This window comes from Nannospalax galili, unplaced genomic scaffold (assembly GCF_000622305.1).
Source record: "Nannospalax galili isolate Female #2095 unplaced genomic scaffold, S.galili_v1.0 scaffold386, whole genome shotgun sequence".
Classification (NCBI taxonomy): Eukaryota; Metazoa; Chordata; class Mammalia; order Rodentia; family Spalacidae; genus Nannospalax; species Nannospalax galili.
In genome coordinates, this window is record NW_008356676.1 from 731636 (window position 1) to 754523 (window position 22888).

Genomic DNA, 22888 nt, shown 5'->3' on the forward strand with positions numbered 1-22888 from the left:
TATAATTTTACTCTGTTTAATGATGACTTGACAAAAGACTTGACTTCCTCCCCAACTCCCCCCCCAAATACTCACATTGTTATTCTTATAACATTTTGAAGTAGAAGAGAGCAATCCTTCCCACATCTTCAAATATGCCCTGGTGGAGAAGTATTTCTGAGGTGGGCAGTGGATCCTATGGAAGGATGCCATTGCCATTGATATGAAGTGAGGCCTACTGTCTTAGTTACTTTTCCCGGTGCTGTGATGAAATACCTTAACAAAACAATGGAAGGAAGAGAGGGCTTATTCTGGCTCACAGTTTAAGGGCACAGTTCATCATGTTGGGGAATTCATGGCAACAGGGGCTTGAGACAATGGGTCACATTGCATCCATAGCCACGAAACACAGAGATTAACTGCTTGTACTCAGTTCACTTTCTCCTTTTTTCTTTTTTAATGCTTCTTATTCTTTGAGATTTTCATCCATGTATACAATGTATCTTGGTCTTATCAACCCCCCCCCCAGTCAACTCCCCCTAGGACTCCTCCAACATCTCTTGCTGCAAATTTCATGTCATCTGTCTGTCTGTCATCTATCATCTCTTTATTTTTGAGCCAACATCTCATTATGTGGCCCTGGCTGGTCTGGAACTTGCTATGTAGACCAAGCTGGCCTCAAACTTCCCAAGATCTACCTGCCTCTACCTGCCTCTGCTCTTGAATGCTAGGATTAAATGCTCTAGCCACCATGCCCAGCCCTAGTTATGTTTTTAACCCACTGAATCCATATGTTTATGGGTGTGGGGTCATCACTGGAGCATGAGCAACCTGCCAAAACTCCCCCAAAGAAAAATGACTCCTTCCCACAGCAGCAGTAAATTGCCAATAGCTCCTCAGCTAAGGGGGGAGCAATGGTAGCCTCTCCCCATCCATGCTGCAATAATTTTTTGTTTTGTTTCTGTTTTTTGACACAGGGTCTTCCTTTAACCCCAGGCTGACCTGGAACTTGGTAGCCTAACAGGTATCTTCCTGCCTCTGCCTTCCAAGTGCTGCTAAGTGTGCCACCATGCCCAGATCATGCTAGGATTTCTAACTGGTTTGAGATCTCAACCCAGGAAAGGATGCCACCCTATTGGGTAGGTCTTCCCACCTCAATTAACATAATCAAGAGGCTAGCAGCCATATCCAGAGGCTAGCCTAACCTAGATAATTCTTCATGTGTTTGCCCAGAGGCTTGTCTCCTAGGTGATTGTAGATCCTGCAAGTTGACAACACTCTTTATCACATCTGCCTACTTCTTGAGTCTGGCCTTTGTTCTCTGCAGATACCTGAATGTTGATCTCCCTTGCCGATTCTGTGATCCACATACTAACTTTAGTAGGCACAAACTGTTCTGGTCCAAGCAAGACAGAACAGGAAATTCTAGTCCCAAGGCTATATTTTTGAAGAAATCTTATAGGTAGAGTGATTCTAGGAGTATCCTAATCTTCTGGTACATTTGGAGCACTTAAGAAAGAAAGAAAAATAAATAACACTCCTCACCTTCCTTAGAAAAGCTGACACATAGGCATGCTCTAAACCAGCTGGAAGACCAGGAGCAAAGCAAAAAACTGTTCCTTCACTTATAATTATTAGTTGGCAAAATGTTCCACATCTGGGTACCTGCAGCTTATGATATGTGACAATATATTCAGGTACCCTGACACTTTCTTGGGGCACATTGGTGTTATATAAGAAGTGCCAGAAATCTCAACTGCCTAGAAGAAAAAGGGGTGAAAAACAAGCTACTTCAAATGGATTCAAAAGAATGTGGAACATGGGATTAGGACATCTGAACAAGGAGCAGTCATGGCTATTTGTGACCATGTGTAGTGCAGATTCATTGGGCAAATCATGTGTTTTGTCCATTCTCAAGACCACTTTATAGAACCAGAATCCTTATTCCAAGTGCTATTTGTTGGTATTTATCAGAGAGAATCAGTGGGATTTTATTGAAAACATTATTTGGAACTTTGCAGCTCTGGCTCCTGTTGGAAGAGTTAACCATTTCTGCCAAACTATCTCCTTGACAATTAATGAGGATAGGGTACTGTGTTCCAACCCAACTAAAAAAGATAGGCCCTTAGAAAATACTTCATTATTGCGATTTCTGGATTATTTACTTTGTAATCAGTCTTTGTAAAGTTTTATTTTTTTGTAAAATTGGACCTTGAATTTTTTTATTTTTGTGGGGGCTCTGCAGTAACATTTTGTGTTTCATAGTTCTGTGTAACCATATGTCCAATCAGCTTGACCCCAACTGAATCTGCCAGAACACCTATTCCATTTCTCATACAGCCCACACATTGAATCTGGCAAACACTGATGTTGTTTGGAATAGGATGAGTCAGTACTTTTGACTTAGGACAAACTTTTGTTGCTGTGTTTGGCTAAAAATTATTGGATATTGTCATGAAGGAAAAATGGATCAAAGTTTTAATCGATCAGTATGGCCTTCTCCTCTCCCCTCATGTCCTTGTACTCTGGAATGGAGGTGGCGGGCATCTGGCAAAAATGCCACTTTGCCAGCTATGTTCAAGGCTCCCCTGTGACCAGATATTGTGAACTTCATTCATACCAACTTCATGGAAATAATAGAGGGCTCTACACTGTCAGTATATTAGGAGGTCATCAGACCACTGCTGAGTCTTGGGGGTACTATTAGAGCTGAGGCTCTAATTCCCAGAGTTGGAGGTGATGGGACCCTGTGTTTGGCCAGGGTGCCTTTGGAAATATGTGTTGGGGAGGCCACATGTTTGCAGTATCCCAAACCTGGTGGTGTTGGCACCACAGAGTGAACACAACCCAAAAGCAATATGCCATCTGCTCTTCCCTGGCTGCCTCTGCCTTACCAGCTGTGTTCATGCCTAAAGGTCACATTGAGTAAGTTCCTGAACTTCCTGTGGTGGTAGAAGAGAAGGTTGAAGGTTGAAGGTTGCAAGGAGACCAAGAAGGCTGTTCTGCTGATTAAGACGCTTAAAGCCTTAAATGGCATCAAGAAGGCCTATGCCTCTCAGTGAGTGAGAGCTGGGAAGGCCAAAATGAGAAACAACTGCGGTATCCAGCACAGGGGACCCTGCGTCGCTGTGATGATAATGGTATCCCCAAAGCCTTCCGAAACATCCCTGGTATTACTCTGCTTAATGTAAGCAAGCTGATCATTTTTGAAACTTGCTCCTGGTGAGCATGTAGGACATTTCTGCATTTCAACTGAAATGCTTTCCAGAAGTTAAATGGGTTGTATAGGACTTGGTATAAAGCTGCTTCCCTCAAGAGTAACTATAAATACAGCCAGGCGTGGTAGTGCATGCCTTTAATCCCAGCCCTCAGAAGGCAGATCTCTGTGAGATCAAGGCCAGCCTGGTCTACATAGTGAGTTCCAGGCCAGCTGTGGCTACAGAGAGACCCCGTCTCAAAAAGAACAACAACAAAACAAAATGAAACTGTAACTTTCCAGTGCACAAGATGATGAATAGCAGAATCTTAAGTCCAGAAATCCAAGGAGCTCTCTGAGCACCACACAAGAAGCTTCACTGTAGAGTTCTCCACTGAACAGAACCTTCCACTGAGAAGAACCCACTGAAGACCTTGAAGAGCACTCTGAGGCTACACCCATATGCAGAGACAATGCCAGGAACAGCATGCTGCTCCAGGCTGGAAATTACAAACTCCAAGTACAGCAGCAGCAGCACTGGCAGCCACATCAGGGAGGCAGGCAGCAGAGGAGGAGGCTACAGGCAAAAAGCCTGTGGGAAGGAAGAAAGGAAAAAGGCTTGTGGAGGTCAAGAAGCGAAAGAAGCTAGTGGGGGAAAAAGGTCACAGGTACCAAGAAACCAGCCCCTGAAAAGAAACCAGAAGCAAAGAAGCCGACCACAGAAGAAGCCAGCTGAATAACCTGTTAAAATCTGTTTATTCCATAAAGAGCAAATAGATACAGCCTATGTGAATAAAGACCTAATCAGAGACGCAGTAAGAAAAACAATATATTGATAAGCTAGTAGCTCTGAGGAGATGTTAACAGTATGTAGGTACATGTCTCTATGTCTTCTCTTTTGAATACTAACCCTGTAGATTTCCAACCCCTGCAGCTATGACTGACACCCTGTCAATGCCACTCATTTTAAAACCCATCCAGATATAATCAGTCTTTTCCTCACTACTTGAGCTGTGTTCCAGATAGCTTCCTTTCAAACCTTCCTTGGAACTGAGAATCATCAGATTCCTGACCAGGTAAACTTTTGTTCCCGCCATCCCAACTCCTCTGTCTATCAAGACACACCTGCCATGAGTCACTGGAGGCCTACTCACACCCCTGTTCCCATTGTTCTCACCACCCCATGCATGTGCCCATCCGTGTTGAAATTGGATTGCTCCCCTAAATACTGGGTATTGGGGAGCAAACTAGTTGACCGTGAAGACACACATTTATAGAAAGTTGGGTGATAAGGCTCTATTTAAGCTCTACCTGGGAAATGTGATCTGAAGACCGTGTTCCCCATTGAAAACTACTGGCCATAAAGAATCAAGTATTGACCTAAATCTTGTTTCCAAAGCACAAATGTCCTTTTCAATGAATCAGCAAACATTTGTCAAGATCTTACTCTAAGGATGTTTAGCCTTCGTGTTGGAAAAGAATCACTGGGGCAGCCTGTTAAAAGACAGGATCTTTGGCTACCTACCACACTTAGTCTATCATACAAGTAATGTCCATACTGATACTGATGCAGATAACTCTGTTGATCAAGATGCACTTAATAAACACTAGCCACCACATGTCAGTGCTAATAACACACATGCTAGTGAATGGTGTTAAGAGGGCCTCTTCCCTCAACGAATTCATAGAGAATGAGACAAAAAAACAGTAACAGTGAAATATTGTTTATAGTAAAATCAGAAACAGAAAGAGGGAACTGTTCTAGTTTGCTTTCAGTTGCTGTGACAAAACACTCTGACCAATACCAACTTGGGGAGGAAAGGGTTTATTTGGCTTACATCTCCCAGGGCTTCATCACTGAGGGAGCCCAAGGTAGGAACTCAGGGCAGGAACCTGGAGGCAGGAGATGAAGCAGAGGTCATAGGGAAACACTGCTTACTGACTTGGTCCCCTAGCTCATGCTCAACCTGATTGCTTATACAATACAGGACCACCTACCCAGAGGTGGCACCATCCACAGTGGGCTGGGCCCCTCCCACATCACTTAACAATCAAGAAAATGCCCCGCAGACATGGGCACAGTCCAGTCCAATGGAGGCAATTCCCCAATTGAGGCTCCCTCAACCCAGGTGTCAAGTTGACAACTAAAGCTATCCAGCATAGGGACTATATATGTTCCAGAGTCCTTGCCTAGAGAAAGGACAGCCAAATCAGTCCTAAAAATGTAAAAAGGTTTTGCTCAACAATGCACAGAAAAGCCCATTCTCTGAGAGCTCTAGTTGAAAAAACAGATGTTAAGAAACATACACGCAAGGTCAGGTGTGGTGGCACACGCCTTTAGTCCCAGCACTTGGGAGGCAGAGGCAGGTGGATCTCTGTGAGTTCGAGGCCAGCCTGATCTACATAGTGAGTTCCAGGCAGCTGGGGCTACAGGGAGACCCTGTCTCAAAAACACCAAACAAAAAATTAAGGAAACATACATGCTTATGTTTTATACTGATCAAATAGAATGAGATGATTGGAGAAATCAAAGGTTTTATAATAGCAAATCACAGAAAACATCAACCTGACCCTGTGGCTTGCTTGGACCCTGCTGCTCGCCTTCAGGCTCGCCTCTGTCCTCTGTCTTCTACACACACTCATCGCTCTTCAGCTGCCGGCAGAACATTGCTCCCCCTGCAGCTCAGCAGGACTTGCAGATTTCACACGGTCCCTTGCCGATTCCCGCAGAACTTTGATGACTTCAACATGAAGCAGGGCTCCTTCTGGCTGGTTTATGGTCAGGCCTCTTCTGGTCCCCAGAAATATATGATTATGTTTGGAGATGTAGCTCTAGGATCCTTGAAGTAGTCCCCCTTTCCCCCAACTCCAGCCAGCCAATAGGGCCCAGGGTCTCCTGATGTTTCCTAGGAGATAGTCAAGTATAGGCCTAGGAGAAGCTAATCTGTCCATGATGTCAACCTCAACGCCATTTAGAATGAAAACCCCAAGCCAGCCTGAGGAAGAGGTGTCTGCTCTGGTGGGATTCCACTTCACATTCCACCTAATTAGAGAATAATGTTTTATTCTCACCAGGTAACTAACAGAAGTTTTAAAAATAGGAGTTCATATGAGTAAATGATGGGGACAATGGGCTGGCCCTACAACAAACCACAGCCCCACGATCTCTCAACAGTCTCCAGTTAGGTGGTTGAACATTCCTAAGATTTGTGAACTGAGGGTTTGGCCCTCTAGGTAGAGCAAATCACTTACCCACTGTGGACCTGAGTTCCCATGTTGTACAGTTAGAAGGCTTGATCAGCTCAATAGTCTGTGATCAATGAGGACCATTAAAAAGGCTACTTCACCCTTTAGACAGTGATCTTATAGGTAGGTAGAGGACCCGGTACATCATTATACAAAGATCAGCCCTGTCATACCTAAACAAAAAAAAAAAAAAATGGAAAACGTGTCTTGACCCTTGACCTCTTTTAACCAATAACCTATTTTCCTGCTCCTCCTCTAAGCATAACCTTCCCAGATGCACTCACAGCCCCCTTTCCAGCCCTCTCAATTCTATCCATTGGCTGCAGTTTACATGGTGGATTCAGATGTGACTGTTCTAGAAACACTTCATTTTCCTGCCATCGGGACACTACCCTTTCTCATTGATCACTTCTTCTTATATTCCTTTCTTTTCTGAGTTTTACTTAGCTTCTAAATTTCAGACTTCTTGGGTTTAGCCTTGAGCTCTAATTTTTGTTTCCTGCAACATCTAGAATTCAATCCAAGCCCCTAACTCTGGCAAATAAGGCTATATGTTATCTACCCACCCACCTCCTACACACACCTCTAAATATAAGCTGTGCCACTCTTCAACTGAGCATGGTCCTGCATGCTTATTTCCAACTTTACACTGGCAGTGACCTCTACCTAGACCTACTCCAGACTTTTTGTGGTTGACTCCCTGCTGTCTCCCGCTTGGGAAATGTGGCTCAGGAAGGCCTACACTTGATTGGTGTAAAATAGCTGTCTACCATGCTAAGGTCACTCTGTTCTATTCCTCCTTTTCTCTATTATGCTTACTACCATCTAAAAACATTTCCTTAATATCTGTGTTTATCATCTGTGTTGTTCACCTAGAATGAAAATCCTTCAAAAACAAAAGGCCCCTTTTCTGTCTTACTCAGTGCTGTGCCCAACACCTTGGTACCTTATTGTTGCTGAGTGAATGTTTAAAGTGAAACATTTAAAGGAAGTGAATGGGGATGAGAGAAAGTACTTGGTTAATTCAGCATTCTCCCTTGGCCTTAGTGAGGTTCAAAATGAGGGTGAAATAGTTTTGACCAAATGCTTTTGAAATGGGGCTCCTTAATGAGATTTGCCAGTAATCATTCAGAACTGGTTTGTATTTTCTAAAGTAGCTCTTTAGGGCTCTGACACACAAAAAGCCCAGTAGGACAACTTCCTCTGTTCTGTTTTTACTCTTAGACTAGTGACTTACAGATGTGACTTACAGATGCACTGTTGGGCACAGATGTGACTTATAGATGCACTGTTGGGCACACATTCTCCACAGAAATGGCACAGCAGCCGTGGCACCTGTCCCTTTACAGGCCCAGCTATTTGGCATCAGCCAAAGCCTCCACTGTACTCCTACTGTTCCTCCTCCTAAGCTTGGAGGTTGCTTCCAGAAGGTCAGAAATTAGTCCTTTCCCTTTTTTTTTTTTGAGAGCAACCTTTTATTTATTTTATAATACTGCTTTGTTGTTGAGAATTTCGTACATATAGACAATTTCCCTGCTCTAACTCCCCCTATATACTTCCAACATGTCCTTCTCTGAATTTCATGTTTTGGTGAGATTTTTTTCTTTTTTTTTTTTTTTTAACTTTCTAAGCCTAGTTAGTGCTGCCCATTATGTGCATGGGTTAGGGGCCATCTACAGCAGCATGGGAAACCGCCTAGTGGCCACACGCTCAGAAAAGAATGACTGTGTCTCCCCCAGCAACTGCTCTCAACCTTGGACAGTGAAGCTTCATTTTGCAGTGAGCAGTTGTCAATGGAGAGATTCATAACTAGTCAAAGTGCTGAGACTAAGAGACCAACTGCTCAGCCCTAAATGGGACACCTACATCAAACCCCCCACTCACAGCTCAAGGAACATTGTAGGAGAGGGGGCAAGACAATGCAGAGCCAGAATAAGGAAGAGAGCTGTGAAATTCTGTCTCTGGATGTGACATGGCCAACGCCCTCATCAACTCACCACAGCTGTGGTTGCACACATAAGACCTGCATAGCTGTCCCTGTTCCATCCCAGGGACAGTCCAGTGCTTTTCAAGAAGTTGTAGACACTTTATTTATGAAGCTGCCCCAAAGTGAAATTTATTTTAAAAATAAGAAACCAGGCACATAGAACATAGAAACTGAATTTCCTCATGTTGTCACTTAAAGATGTTAAAATCGCCATCATTACCTTCTACCAATGATCACTATTTCTTCCTAAAACTGCAGTTTAGAAAAGGGAAGAAAGGGAGGAAGATCAGCAAAACCTTTGAATAAAATGCAGTTCTCTACCTCTCAGAATAGGCCCATCTCAGAATACTGAGATTAAGCTTGATGAAGAGATGTAATGGTTCCCAGCATCCTCAATTCACCACAAAGCTACAAAGACCTCACATAAGTGATATACAAATGACAGGTCTAGAGAATGATTGTCTAGACCCTTTAAGTCTCTGTCCTTGGCCTAAGGATAAGCTGGGAACTTTTCTTGTGAAACTATCTGACACTCATTCCTGGGCATCCCAAACAGCAGCACAGAGGAGAGCAGGGAGCCGGACAGCTTCCTGGATCAATCCATGGCCCATGCACATGTAGGATGACATAGTGCCAAGTCAGCGCTTGCCCAGTGTACACCCTGACTGTGTTTCAGGCAGATGATGGTCTCTGACCCTTGGCTCTCTAGCATCAGTGCTCACAATAGACAATATGGGAAAGGTAATGCATCAGAAACTTTAGGATGTTCATCTGAGCACAACGTTGTCACAAACAGCAGCACATAGTCTGTGGAACATTCCACATTTTGATTTTTGGACCCAGAAGCAGGGAGGATGGGAAGTTAATGCTTTTTACTTCAGGCCTTACACCAACATCCAACTGTTCATTTGTCAGTATAACCCTGATGATTGATTTGGTGATGGAAATGCCCTCTGCTAGAACATCCATTCTCAAACCTTTGCAAATGTTCTTGTGAGTTACATCAGAGGAGAGGAGAGAGCCTAACTCCCTTTCCACAGCAGCCACAGCCAGTGGAAACAGCATGTGTAGCGGGCAGAATGTGGACCTCCTCAGTGGCCACTGGGAGGATGTGGATTACATACTTTTCATAACTAGAGACTATAATTATCAGGGAAAGTCAAAGCAGTATGACTTCTGACACAGCTGTCTGAGCCATTTTCAGGCAGCAAAGTCCATTGAGAGAAAGAAAAGAGATAATTTTAACCTTCCAATAACTATAATTTCATATTGGTAAATCAAGCATAAAATTGGTAGTTGAACTGCTTCCAGGAGTATATTTGGAAATACTTTTATTTGTCTCTACATTATCCCAGAGTCTAGCTTCATGGACCACTGTCATGCCTATTCTACAAGATGTGTTTTCTGTGGATGGTGGTACTGTCTGCAAATGGTGCTGTTATTGGATGCTGGTTAAGAGGTGTTAGAAATGGAAAGACCATAACTAGCCTAATGGAAGTCAGTGAGGTTCGTTGACGTTAGTTAACAGACTTCTCCCTTGCCTCAAAATAATTTCCACTGTTTGTCTTCCTCAATTCAGGCATCATATCAACGTTTCTTCATGTCCATCCTTTTGGAGCCAACATAGAGTATCTTTGGTCATACATGCAGCAGCTGGACTCCAAGGTAAATTGTTTTCAATTGAACTTTCATTGCTGGAATCTAGCATGCTGATTGCTAGCTGCAGGTGGGCTCGGCATGAGCTGCATTAAGCCGGAACCGCGTGTGGTGTATCAGCGTTCCTCTCTCTGCAAGGACCTGGAGTTTTGGCAGACAGTTGTCTTCTTCTGGCTTACTTTTGTCATTATAGAAAGAAAAGTCTGTTATCTAAAATGACAACGACTGTCACTGTCAACAGATGCCAAATTACTTTGAAAAGTCCGTGAGAGATTTAAAATTACAGATTGCGGTGAAAGTTTCAGAAACAAGGAAGGAAGCAGGTAAGGGTGGCTAAGGCAGGTTCCTTAGCCCGTATTCTCACAAGATTCCATGTTAGAAAATTTCACACAGTAGAAGGAATACTTCAATAACTCAAAGATCTGATATGATGCTTGAAAAAAAATCTATTAATAGCTGTTTTTCAGCATTATTTTCTAAGTGGGAAAAATGACTGCATGATTACTGTTAGCCATACCCTCAAGGGTCACAACTAGAATCAGACATCATGCCATTTTTGTGGAGCTCAGTTTTCTCACTGAAAATTAGCAATGTTTGTATGCCAAAGGAGAAGAGACAGGAGAGCTCAATATCTGTATAGAAATCAAGGGAGCAACTGTGAGGGGGCACTGCTGATAAAGTGGTGCTCTTAACCAGGACTGCCTGGGGGAGCCGAAAGGGGCTCAACACAGAACAAATGGGAGAGTAAGTCACTGGAGCCTGAGAAACCTGCTGTGAGGGCCTGGGGCTAGGCAGAAGCTCCTGCATAGGCACGGAAGAGTGCAGGGAGCTTGCAGGACCAGACCTCGGCCTGCAGTTCTGTGACCCTGTAGTGAGAGAGGGAGCCCATTCTAAATGCTCAGTGGTTAGCATGGGTTAAATTTCTACGCTATCTGACACAAATAATTTTACCAACACATGATTGCAAAGCTGCTTATCTTTAAATGGACCTGACTCTTCCCCTTTGAGAGAATCATCTGGAACTCAAAGTGGTTTTCAGTCATAGAGATTTGTGTCTTTTTATGAAGGATGAAAGGAGTTAGGAAATGTTAACATTCTCTTTTAATTATATATTAGTACACATTAATTGCACATATGAAGGGGGTAGTATGGTATTTTCATACATACATGCAGCATAGATTGATCCCATCCAGCCACCCTTTTGTTTCTGTCCCTTCCCAATTCCTTGTAATTACTATTCTACGTTCAGGCCAACTGCTTTGAGTTTGCAAATATGAGTGAGAATGTGTAGTGCCTGCCTTCTTGTGTCTAGCTTATTCCACTTAACATGTCAAGATTTTATTCCTTAGAATCTGAATAATTCCAATACATACACACCACATTTTCCTTATTCATCTATTGACACCTAGGCTGGTTATGTGAGTTAGCTATTATAAACAGTTCTGTAATGTACTTGGGTGTGTAGGTATCTTTGTAATATCTTGACTGAGGTCTCTGGGTTTATACCCAGCGTGGTATAACTGGGTCATCTAGTTCTACTTTTAGTTTTGTGAGGACCCTCCGTAATGATTTCCACAGTGGATGTGCTAATTGACAGTCCCGCCAGCAGCGGGGTATAGGGTTCTTTGTTCTTCCATAGCCTCAGCAGCATTTGTTGTTTTCTGATGATGGCCACTCCAAATGGGGTGAGGTAGAATCTCAGTGTAGTTCTGATTTGCATTTCTATGATGGCTAAGGATGTTAACATTTTTTTCATATATTAATTGGCCACTTGTACTTCTTACTTTGAGAACTGTCAATTCCATGCATTTGCCCATTTATTGCTTGAATTATTTCATCTTTATTTTTTTAGTTCTCTGTTTTCTGGATATTAATACCATGTCAGCTAGATAGCCAGCAAAGGTTTCCTCCCGTTATGTAGGCTGTTGGCGCTTTCATTGTTCCCTTGGCTGTGCAGTTTTTAGTCTAATGTAGTGCCACTTGGAGATTTTTGTTTCCCCTGTTTTTAAGGTCCAGAAAAACATTACTTATACCAAAGTTCAGGCCTTACATTTACATCTTTTCATAGATGTTTGTACTTAGTGAAAGAGAAGTTTCCATCTTCTGCATTGTATCCCCTGTATTCTCTTGGCATGTTTGTCAAGAAGCAGACAGGCAGGCCCAGTGTTTTGATGCTGTAGCCCCGATTGTCATGTTGTCATCAACAAGGTTCATGCCCAAATGACTGCACATTTCAGTTATCAAACAATGTGAAAAACCTCAGTGTTTTAGGTAGGTTTGTGATTTTTGTCTTGGGCCACATACGGGCTGGGAGCTGGATATACCTGCAAGATGCATGGGTTTATTTCTATGATCTCTATCCAGTTCTCTTGGTCTATATGTTGCCTGTATGCCAGTGTCATGCTGTTCTGATTACTGTGGCTCTACAGCATACCTTGAAGTCAGACATTTATGGTTCTTTGTGCTTCCATGTGGATTTTAGGATTGGTTTCTCTAGGTCTCTGGAGAATGTCTTGGTATTTTGATGAGGATTTGCATTGCCTATAAATTGCTTTGGGGGGAGTATTATATTTGAATAATTCTTCTAATCCATGAACATGGGAAGTTGGTCCATGTTTGTTTCTTTCTTAGTTTCTTTTATCAGTAGTCTGTAATTTTCACTGTAGAGATTTCAACATCCTTAGTTAAATTCATTCCTGAATATTTTGGCTATTTATTCCTAAGTGTTTTCATGATTTCTCAGCAAGTTCATTATAGTCATTTTTCTGTGTTGATTTTGTTTCTAATACCTTACTGAATTTACCAATTCCTTAGGTTTCCATGCTTAGAATCACATCTACGAACAGTTCTGACTTCCTTCCTTCTATTCATATGCCTTTCCATCCTTTTACTTGCTAATTACTCTTGCTAAAACCTCTCTGAAAGTATTTTATACTGAATAAGAGCAATGAGAGTGGAAACCCATGTCATGTTTTGGATCTTAGATGAAATGATTTCAGCATTTCCCCAGTTTATATGATGTTGACTGTGGATTTGTGACATAAAGCCATCCCTATGTTAAGATATACTATCTAATCTATTCAAGTATTTTATTATAAAGGAATGTTGAATTTTATATGCTTTTCTGACTTATTGACTGATTGCTATCTTTCAGTATATTAATGTGATATATTGCATTTATTGATGTGCCTATGCAGAAATGGCTTTATTATCCCTGTAATAAAGATAACTTAATCATGGTAGTGATCTTTTTGGTGTGCTGCTGAATTCAATTTGCCGGTATTTTATTGAGATTTTTGGATCAATGTTTATCAGGGATATCGGTCTGCAGTTTTCTTTTTCTGCTATGTTCTTGTCAGGTTTTGGCAGCAGAATAATGCTGGCTGCATAGAATGAGTTTGGAAAGATCTTTGGATTTCAGTGATTTAAAATGGTTCAAGTTGATTTGGCATTAGTAATTTAAAAGTTTGGTAAAATTCAGTAGTGAAGCATGTGCTACTAGACTCTTCTTGGGAGATAATTTATTATTGATTCAACCTTATTATTTGTTATTGCTCTAGTTAGATTTCTTATGTCCTTTTGGGTCACTTTTGGTAGACCTTTTGTGACCATCTTCTTCCTAATTTAATATAGATACTTAATTATAGATCATCTAATATCTATATTGTATTGAACCTCACGAACTTTTCTTATAGTTAGCTTTTCAATTCTTTTGTATGCATTTCATCTATTTTGATTTTTTGGCATGTGCTCCTGAAGAGTTAGGATCTCTTAGAAGTATAATATTTGATTTTTCCATAGTGCTGGCTCCTACACTGAGATTCTACATGGATCAGCTGCTATTGTGATTCTAAAGTGGCCTTCTCAGCAGCTTTTCCCTATAGCTATGTCTTGACATGTCAATCTCTTACTCAGTGCTGGCTTTCCTTTTTGTCTGGGCATTGCATAATAGTCTCCCTATAGCTTGTTTGACTGAGTTCAGAGAGTTTGGCCAGTTATACTATAGCAAGTTTAGACAGACCCACTAGTCTCACTGTGTGGCTACACTTAAAATAGGAGTGGTATCCCCTGTCAAGTACTGAGGGGTCTCCTTGTGGAACTGGCAGCATCTGTAGTGATAAGGAGTCATAGTTTCCCTCTGACCAGGGCATACAGGCCCAGGTAGTACATGAGGAGAGACAGGGCAGAAACCACAGTGCCATTCTATGAAACTCGCACCCAGTCCTGACAACGTAAGTGGCCAGGCAAGGTGCTGCGCTGAATGAGAATGGGAGCCATGCAGGTACTGTGGTTCCTTTCTATTGCTACTGTGTGAGTGCCCACCAGAAGCCTCCAGCTATGCATGTTTGTGGACAGGGCATTTGCCAGGGATTTTCTTCCTCTGATCCCCTCCACTGTAATGACCATCACATAGCAGGCAGGAGCTAGGCCTCAGCCAGAACCTTCTCCAGATCCCCTTTGTCCCAGTGTACTTGTAGTAACAGCATGAGTTGCAGTGTGCAGGGCTGCCACAGCAGGCCCCTGTGGTCAGTCAGCAGAACCATAGAGCCGTAGTGTTCCCTCCTGCTCTGGTGGTAAAGGTAGAAGTCTGGGAGCCAGGTACGAGGGAGGGTGGTGGGAACCACGTGGACACTGCTGTCAGTGGTGGCATGGGCCTGAATGCACATCAGCTGGCCACACCCAAATCTCCAGGGCCCCAAGGACAGTGCCCTGTTAGAAGATAATAACGTATTCCCTCACACAGGAACTAGCAGGCACTCTTCGCTCCCACTGCCACCCACACAGCCTTCCCTCGCCTCAGGAAAGAACCCAGCCGTGCTGCCAAGTTCTGTCCTCGGTCCTGAGGTAAATGTATCAAAAAAGGACTTTGACTAAAGCTGCTGGTGTCAGGGACTGGACTCTATACTCTTTCTACCCCAGTGAGGCTACAGGGATATTTAGGCATTTTAATTCAGAGAGAAAAGTATTGCTGAAGACTGGAATTCCATATCCTTAGGGCATTAAGCAGAAAGCAAAATAATGAGAGGTTTGCCCTCTAAGTATTCACCAGGGCCTTGTCTCCACATCAGCTGCCAAAGGCTCATAATCCTGGAGCCGCTGGTAACCTGAGGATACTGAGGTTCCCCTAGTGGCAGCCAGGCCCACCTGCCTCCAGTTAATCAGAATGAACCAGGTGGCACAACCCTGCTCAGACTTTGGTTAATGTTGCATGAAGTCAACATGGGTTGGTCCCACCACAACGAAGGGAGTTGTTTGCCACTAATAAAATCACTTTGTAAAATTTCCACTTAAAACAACACAGTTTCCTTGAGATTTGACACGACCACCATTGGCACAGTTGTAAGCCAACATTTAGATTCTGCTCACCCCGATACTGGGGAGAACAAGGAAAGCAGGCCTGGTTCAGCCCTGTAATGTAGCTGCTTTATTAGCATTTTCCCCGAAGGCCACATGTGGGTATGAGAGTGATTAGGAATGGAAGGAAGGGCAGGAATTAATTTTAATTATGCTGGGCGTGTAAACTGCACATGGCTCCCTAAAACCACGTAGTCCAATAATAGGCCATTTTCCAGTTAAATATTATTCCTATTCCTGATAATGACATTTGCATATTTTTTCCTTCTTGGCTTTTTCTCAACTACCCACTCTCATTCACCCAACTCTCTTCTGTCAGAAATGTGAGCCAAAGAATTCTTTTTTTTCCAAGAGGCAGGGCAAGGGCTTCTAGAAGCTTTGCTGAGTCACTCTTCAGAACAGACAATGCCATTCTGACTAAGGTCTCAGGTCACTGAGTGGAATCATTCCCCACTGTGAGCTGAGCAAGCCCATCCTCCTGCTGCTGCTGAGCGCCACACAGAAGGTAAGCTGGAGCGGAGCTGTGGCAACTGCTTATTTCCCTTCTTTCGTCCTGTGCTCCTTCTTACTCTTCTAGTTCAGGAGCTCTTCTCCAGTTTACATATTCATTGAGACTGTAACCCAGTCCTCAAGTGCGTCAAGCTGTCCTGCCCCCCTCTGTAATCTGCAGCCTCTATCCACAGTTCATGGAGTAAGAGGTTTGGTTCCAAAGAAATTGACCCAGTTTGTTGTGAAACAATTGCTGTTAGATGCAGAAAGTCCTGACATCACTGGGTGCTCATAGCAGGTGAGCATTTCACAAGGAGGAGAAAGGATTTCCATTTTAAAAAACTTCCCTCTAGAGATAAAATTTCAACATCTTTCCAGTTTCTGGGAAATTTAAATTCTGCATTAATGGCTCAGCATTCTTTTCCTGGATAATTTCAGGATAGTGAAGGTAGGTGAAATGTTCTCAGTGGTGTCTTTAAATTCCCCACCTGAATAATTGCCGATATCATATATAATCTGGTGTTCTTAACAGCCAGCTGTCACCAAATGTTAATGAGTGATTGCTTAGGCAGACTGTAATGAATGCGTTTTTTTAGCTGTCACAGCACCTCCTATAGCATATGATAATCAAGGGAGCAGGACTTTCCTCTTGACTCTAGAGAGCAGAAAGGAGTGCTCACCCACAGTGCAGGAGGCAGCGGGGCTATGAGTGGCCCAGTGAATGCTAGAATGCTTTGGTGCTTTTCCTGTGCCCAGACTTGTCCTAGGGTCCAGAAAAGAACAGGACAGATGGCCAGGGCACAATAGACATCTGAAACAGCCTGGAGGCTGGCTCTGCCAGGGCCTTCCCTCTTCGATGTGTGAGCCACTGTGGCTTCTCCTGCCCTGCCTTCCTTCCTTCCTTCCCTCCCTCCCTCCTAACTGTCCTTGTATCTGGCTTTTCCTCCTCCTCCTCCTTCCCTTGCTCCTTCCAATTCCTCCCTTTGCTTCCTTCCTCATCTACACTAACCACTTATTCCAGGGCGTCTGTGCTTGGTGGCACCATGCTCTGGCCAGGCGTTGTATGAATCAACAAGATTCACAGTACACTAAAGGCCCCAAAGCATTTTATTCTGTGGAAGAAAATGCGGCTTTGCACTTGGCCTCACTGGCTCTCCAGCCTTGGCACAGCCTCTGCTGGCATCTTTTCAGTGCCTCAACCAAGAGGCCCTCCTCATGTGGCCTCCCTAAGCTGACTGTGATGGAGGTTCCATCACAACAACACTGGCTTCTGACTACTTCTGACTGCTTGTGCTTAGAAGCCTGACAGGGAAGCAGTGGGCTTGGGCTAAAGTCAGCAAGTCATAAAATCAGCAAGGATTACAAGTTTCCTCTGCAGTATCAACACCACACAGGTCCCTTGGTTGTATGGAACCTTTTCATCTATTTCCTTTGGTACAGATTATCACAAATCAGTCTTTCGTGTTAGAAACCCAAGATCATACTGATCAGAAGGGACAGTGAGGAGGAAGCAAAGCAAATAAAGGAAGATACTTGTAAAGCAAAACTGCCTTGGCCACAGGAGAAAATGAAGAACAAATTGAACTTTCTCTTGAAAGCTCCAATTGTAAAACACCATAAGATGCATTTCATCAGGAGAGGGGAAAGGAGGTCTAAAAGTAATCACGTTAACCTAGACGCAGTTTCTTCTTGATCTTCCACCTGGTGTGTATGGTGACTGTCTTGAGGAAAGTTTCTAGAACTAGATGAAAGTCTCATGAAGAGAATGTGCTGGATAGAAATGCATCTGTCCACTTGTTACATCTTTATGGCAGAATCAGGCTCTTAGCTTACTCTACAGAAATGCTAGTTGGAAGTTGAGGGAATTAGCTTCTATTATACTAATTTTATACTAATTTCTAACCTTGTCAAAAACCAAGGTATGCTTAAATTGCTATTCAAAAGACGCAGTTGTGAAAATTTAACCACTCTTGAAGCATGTGATCTTGAGTGACTTATTATCTGTTTTTGTGCCTCAGTTTAACTGTCTATAAGAGTGTGTGTGTGATGTATTGGATGACTATGTGGGCAAGTTGGCTAGGCAAGCCTGGTGACCCACGTTCAATCCCTGGAACCTACAGAAAAGGGTTGTGGATACTTCTGGTAGTCAAGAGACTAGTAGCCAAGTCAGGTTAAGGAGAGGGAGTTCGTTTATACCAGTAGACTGACACCTGGATTATTCCTTAATGGCGCCAGCCCGTAGCTCAAGTTTGTAGGGAAATTTATAGTAATCAAGTCCAGTTAAGCAAAGGGTTACTAAGCACATGGTTACAAAAGATGATAATAATATAGCAGTTTGGCAAAGATTTCAGTGGTGGGTAGACCAGCCATAAAGAACAGACTCTACGAAGTTGTTCTCTCCTCTCTACACACACTGTGGCACATGTGCCCTCCCACACACAATAATAAAAATTCATATACACACATGCATGCATTCAGAACAGTATCTGGCACATAATATTGCTTAAATGTTGATTGCCATTAGTATTGTACTTAAAGTGCACAAAAAAACATCTTGTTTTGAGACCTGTGCCACAGCCTAGTGGACAGGTACATTTTGCATGATTTATCCTAAGACTGGCCCTACTGTATGAGAAGCCAGTACTCAGATCAAGTCCTTGGAACATTTAGTGAGTTTCTTCCCAGTTAAACCCCTCGTCTTACAAATCAGAAAAAGATCCAAAGAGATTAAGCCACTGGTTACTTACTAAGAGCTGGTTAATGGTGATTCCAGGACTAGAAAAATCTTTTGCATGTATGTTACTATGTTCCATTAAGTAAAGGGTGAGTTTGTGTCATGAGCTTTCTGATGAGTTGATACAGAGAGAGCCGCATCTTTTGCTGAAAGCCATTTTTGCTTCCTCTGTGGTTGTGGCCTGGGCACAGTCAAAATCCACCATGCAAAACAAGGTATCATTGCACTGCAGTACTTGCTAGCCAAGGCTCCCCAGCATATGCTACTGCTTTAGTGAATGATTTAGGGGGGCTGCTTCGTATTAGACATAGGTATACATGAGCCAGTTCCACTGGGAATTTTCAGGTTTTGGTTGTGGACATCACTCTACTAGTGTTCACACACGAAAACCCAGCCCTCCTACACACACTCCCCTCACTACCAGCATTCTCCCATGAGTACAGAGACCAGACCCAAAAGGTTCTTTCCAGTCCTTTCCATGCAGTCTCCAGCTTACATGCAGTCAACATCCCAGATAAGAACAAGGCGCCCAGACCTGAACCAGTCCCATACTCACTGCCTGGCTTACCCTACACTGGTTGCCTGATGCCTTTGGCCCTCAATTTCCTTATGCAGTGCTTTCCTATGGCATGAGACTGTGGTAAGAATTAAAGAACTTGTTTTCAGAAGTCTCTGGCTTAGGAGCTGTTAGACCTCTTCCATCTGGCTGCAGGGTAGCTACATGCACTTGCTGCCTCAGCCCACTGCCTCTGGCATAGATGATAGCTTCAGATATTTATTTTAGCCTAAAGAGCACAGCTGTTCCTCTCCTTCCTAAGGCTTCTTCCCTGTGTTTCCCATGAAGGAAATAGTCTGGAAGCTAGCCTCTGGAGGGCTGGCTGACCTCAGTCCACCTGCCTTGCCATTGCCTCTGTTTGGCTTGGGGAAGGACAGCTTATCCCATGAATAGCACCAGAATTTGACTAAGATAACCTCCTACAAAGAAAAGAAGGGAGCTTGTAAAGGGGAACAACCTGGCCTCATAACATGTAAAATCATCTCTTCCATAAGATTCAGAAAACAGACTTTAGAAAATCTACCAGAAGAAATGGTCAATGTGACAAGATAGACATACTTAGCCTGATTTAAACATTACACATTACTCTGCTAATATGTACAGCCTTCATGTTTTTAGATGTCAGTTAAAAATAAAAGGTCAGGCGTGATGGCACATGCTGTTGATCCCAGCACTTGGGATGCAGAGGCAGGTAGATTTTTGCGAGATTGGGGCCAGCCTGGTTTACCTAGCAAGTTCCAGGCCAGCTGGGGTTCCAGGGAGACCCTGGAGGGAGGTGGAGAGTAGAGAGGAGAGAGAACGAATGCCTGCTGGGTCACCTAGCACTGAGTTTCACCACACACCTTCTGCACTTGTCACATGTGCCTTGGGAGTACAGACCCTCCTACCATAGAACTTCTCACCCTAGAGTATTGTTTTCCATCAGTATACTATATAGACACAGAAAGGCAAAAGAGAGATTGCTTGAGTTGGGCACTGATTTAAACCTTGCAATTGCACTGAGGGAGGTAACATTATGTCTATTACACATGGAGGAACTGTGCATCACAAATATCAAATGAGCTGCCCAAGGTCAAACAGTCTGAGACCTAGCCCTGAGTCCAATCCAAGTGTATCTGACTGAAGCTTCTATTCTTAACCCAAATGTACCTGACCATAAGACTTGCCTGGGGTGGCTGTTAAAAATAGATTATCTGGGCTACATTCCCAGACTGCTAACCCAGGGTCTCCAGAGAAGCTGCTAGGGAAGCTGAGCTTTTAACAGGAGCCCCAGGTGCTTGGTGTTTCTCCTGTGGCTGACAAGCCCAGCTTGCCCAGGCCCTTCCCAAAATGTCTCTTTGATAATACATGTAACTCACCACGGTTTCCTCCCTTTCCTCAGCTATGTAGCACTACATCGTGATTATGAGCCCCACGTTCCTCACAGGAACATAGTGAGAAAGATAGAGCACGTAGGGGAAGGTGCTTTCACGGCACCCATGGAAAGAAGGTACTTTTCAAGATCAGTCCGAAACTTGATAATCTGTTCAGTCACTTTTTGTGGGTCAACTTGTGAATCTAATAATCCTTCTAACACTATTTTGTGAAACAATGTATTCCGATTTCAAATAATTCACACTAAAAATTTGAGAATGCAGTCTATTGAGGGCTGGAGAGATCAGCGGTTAAAAGCACTTGCTACTCTTCCAAAGGACCCAAGTTGGGTTTCCAGCACCCATGTCTGGTGGCTCACACCCACCCATAACTCCAACTCCAGGGGATCCAACACCCTCTTCAAATACCCATACACACGTAGTACGTGCGCGTGTGCGCACACACACCTTTAAAAAATAATACAGTATTTCAACAATCTACTTCAGGATTGCCTCTATTTAACTAAAGTTTTAAATTATAGACCTAGGAATATTGAATGCACAAGGAATATTTTCCATGTGAATGTTAAATACAGTTAATTTCACTGTCTATTTGAGTTGTCTTTAAAGTTAATATTGTTACATGGGAAGTGTAGACTCTAAAATGATCTCTTTGCAGTGATTACACCCAACCCTGCTAAGCCAGTAGCTTCCATATCATCCTTGTTTGCTAAGGCTTAAAGAGACTTATTATCTTTGTAAGGTTCATTTAGCTCCCAACAATAGGAGACAGAGCTTTTAAACAGAGTATCAGCCCCCAAAGTTGCCACATCACTGTACCCATTCCCCAGGCATACCTAGGATGCAAACACAGGAAAATGAGCACAGCGGCTGTGTTAGGACAGAAAGAGCCTAGTTCATTTGTTCTTCATTTAAAACAAAATGAGTTATGAATGTAAAAAATTTCTCTTAAAAAAAAGAAAAATCTAAGAAAAAAAATTGAACTTAAAAAAAAAAATCTGCCTGGATTTTATGACTCTTTTTAAATGACTGGATGTCAAGATTTTCACTGCTTTAGGTTTGAGAGTAAGTTTTCATTCCTGAGTCTTTATAGTTTCTAATCCCTATGAAATTTAAAGAGACTGAAAGGCAAGAAACCCACCCCAGAGGGCCCTGTTCCTGACAAGTTGGAGAAAGTGTCTGTGCTAGGCAGGTGAGGCTGTATACCAGCAATGAGGGATTTGCTTGGAGGCCTTTGTGTCAGAGATGATTGTTCAGGTGTGGCTCTGCCCATGAGGTACCCATCCACATGAACCTCCTGGCCCTTCATCCCACACCCCCGTGCCAGCTGCTCACAGGCAAGATCAGCATGCCAGCACTTTCCCCTCTTGCTTGACAGCCAAAGAGAAAACTAAATGTCTCCACCGGAAGCAGGTCTTTACCTAGGGCCTCTCCATTTCCCACAAATGACTTCTCTTCCTTTCTAACAGATCTCTGCCAATGAAATCGAAATGCTTCTGATGAGGCTGCCGCGCATGTTCAAACAGGAATTCACTGGTGTGGGAGCAACGCTGGAAAAGAGGTGGAAGCTGTGTGCCTTTGAAGGAATTAAAACGACCTAACTGTGAAGGGCAGGAAAACTCTGGAAATGAAATCATCTGTAGCTGGCCAGGACTGTGCAGTGTAAGAACAGGAGGGTTGGGGTCGGCCAGCCTGGAACCTGTATGAACCAGCCAAGCCTGGTTTAATGATATCTGTGGTGTTTTCTTGTGAGTGGAAATGTAATTGTGAGCCAGTTCCTCAAACTAGACAAAGCTTCATACTGTGACTGATCTGTTTCTTATGAATACCAAGGAATGATTCCACAGTCAATGACCACAAAAATCTCAAAATAGGCTGAACTGCAGAGTAGATCACCAAGCAAATGTTTAAAGTTAATGGTGGGGTAGCGATGGTGGTTGCTAGACTACAGAGTTGTATATGTAATGTATAGCTGAAATCATTAAATGACATTTTCCTGAAAGTCTTTCTGTTTTCGTTAATAAAACAAAAAACAACAAAAAAAGTAATTTTACAGTGGGAAAAAAAATCATACCAAAAGAAAATGAATATGCGTCTGAGCAGTTATTGTATTTTATAAATTAAGTTATATGCTGTTCCAGGGACTTTTGCCTTTTTGAAGAGGCAGAAACTATGGTTGGACTCCTTGAGAATGCTTTATCAAGAATATTATTTTTCTAATGTAACAATTCTCCATCATAAGTTCTTTTCACATGGTCTACATAACAATTTTCATAAAATGTAAATAACGGGAAACTAGTGCTGCTGTCTTGTACTC

The 22888-nt window shown here is 43.0% G+C and overlaps 1 protein-coding gene and 1 pseudogene across 10 annotated transcripts in view; both read left to right on the top strand.

Annotated features, from left to right (window-relative positions):
• Positions 1-22630, top strand: part of Enox1 (ecto-NOX disulfide-thiol exchanger 1) — a 589822-nt gene extending 567192 nt beyond the window's left edge. For all 10 annotated transcript variants that reach the window (XM_029556969.1, XM_029556966.1, XM_029556974.1 and 7 more), the window contains 2 exons: positions 9988-10073; positions 22041-22630. In XM_029556969.1, the coding sequence (XP_029412829.1) occupies positions 9988-10073; positions 22041-22172 (218 nt within the window). In that variant the 3' untranslated portion in view covers positions 22173-22630. The remainder of the gene's footprint in view (positions 1-9987; positions 10074-22040) is intronic.
• Positions 2471-4974, top strand: LOC103751283 (annotated as a pseudogene).
• Positions 22631-22888: the final 258 nt, after the last annotated feature.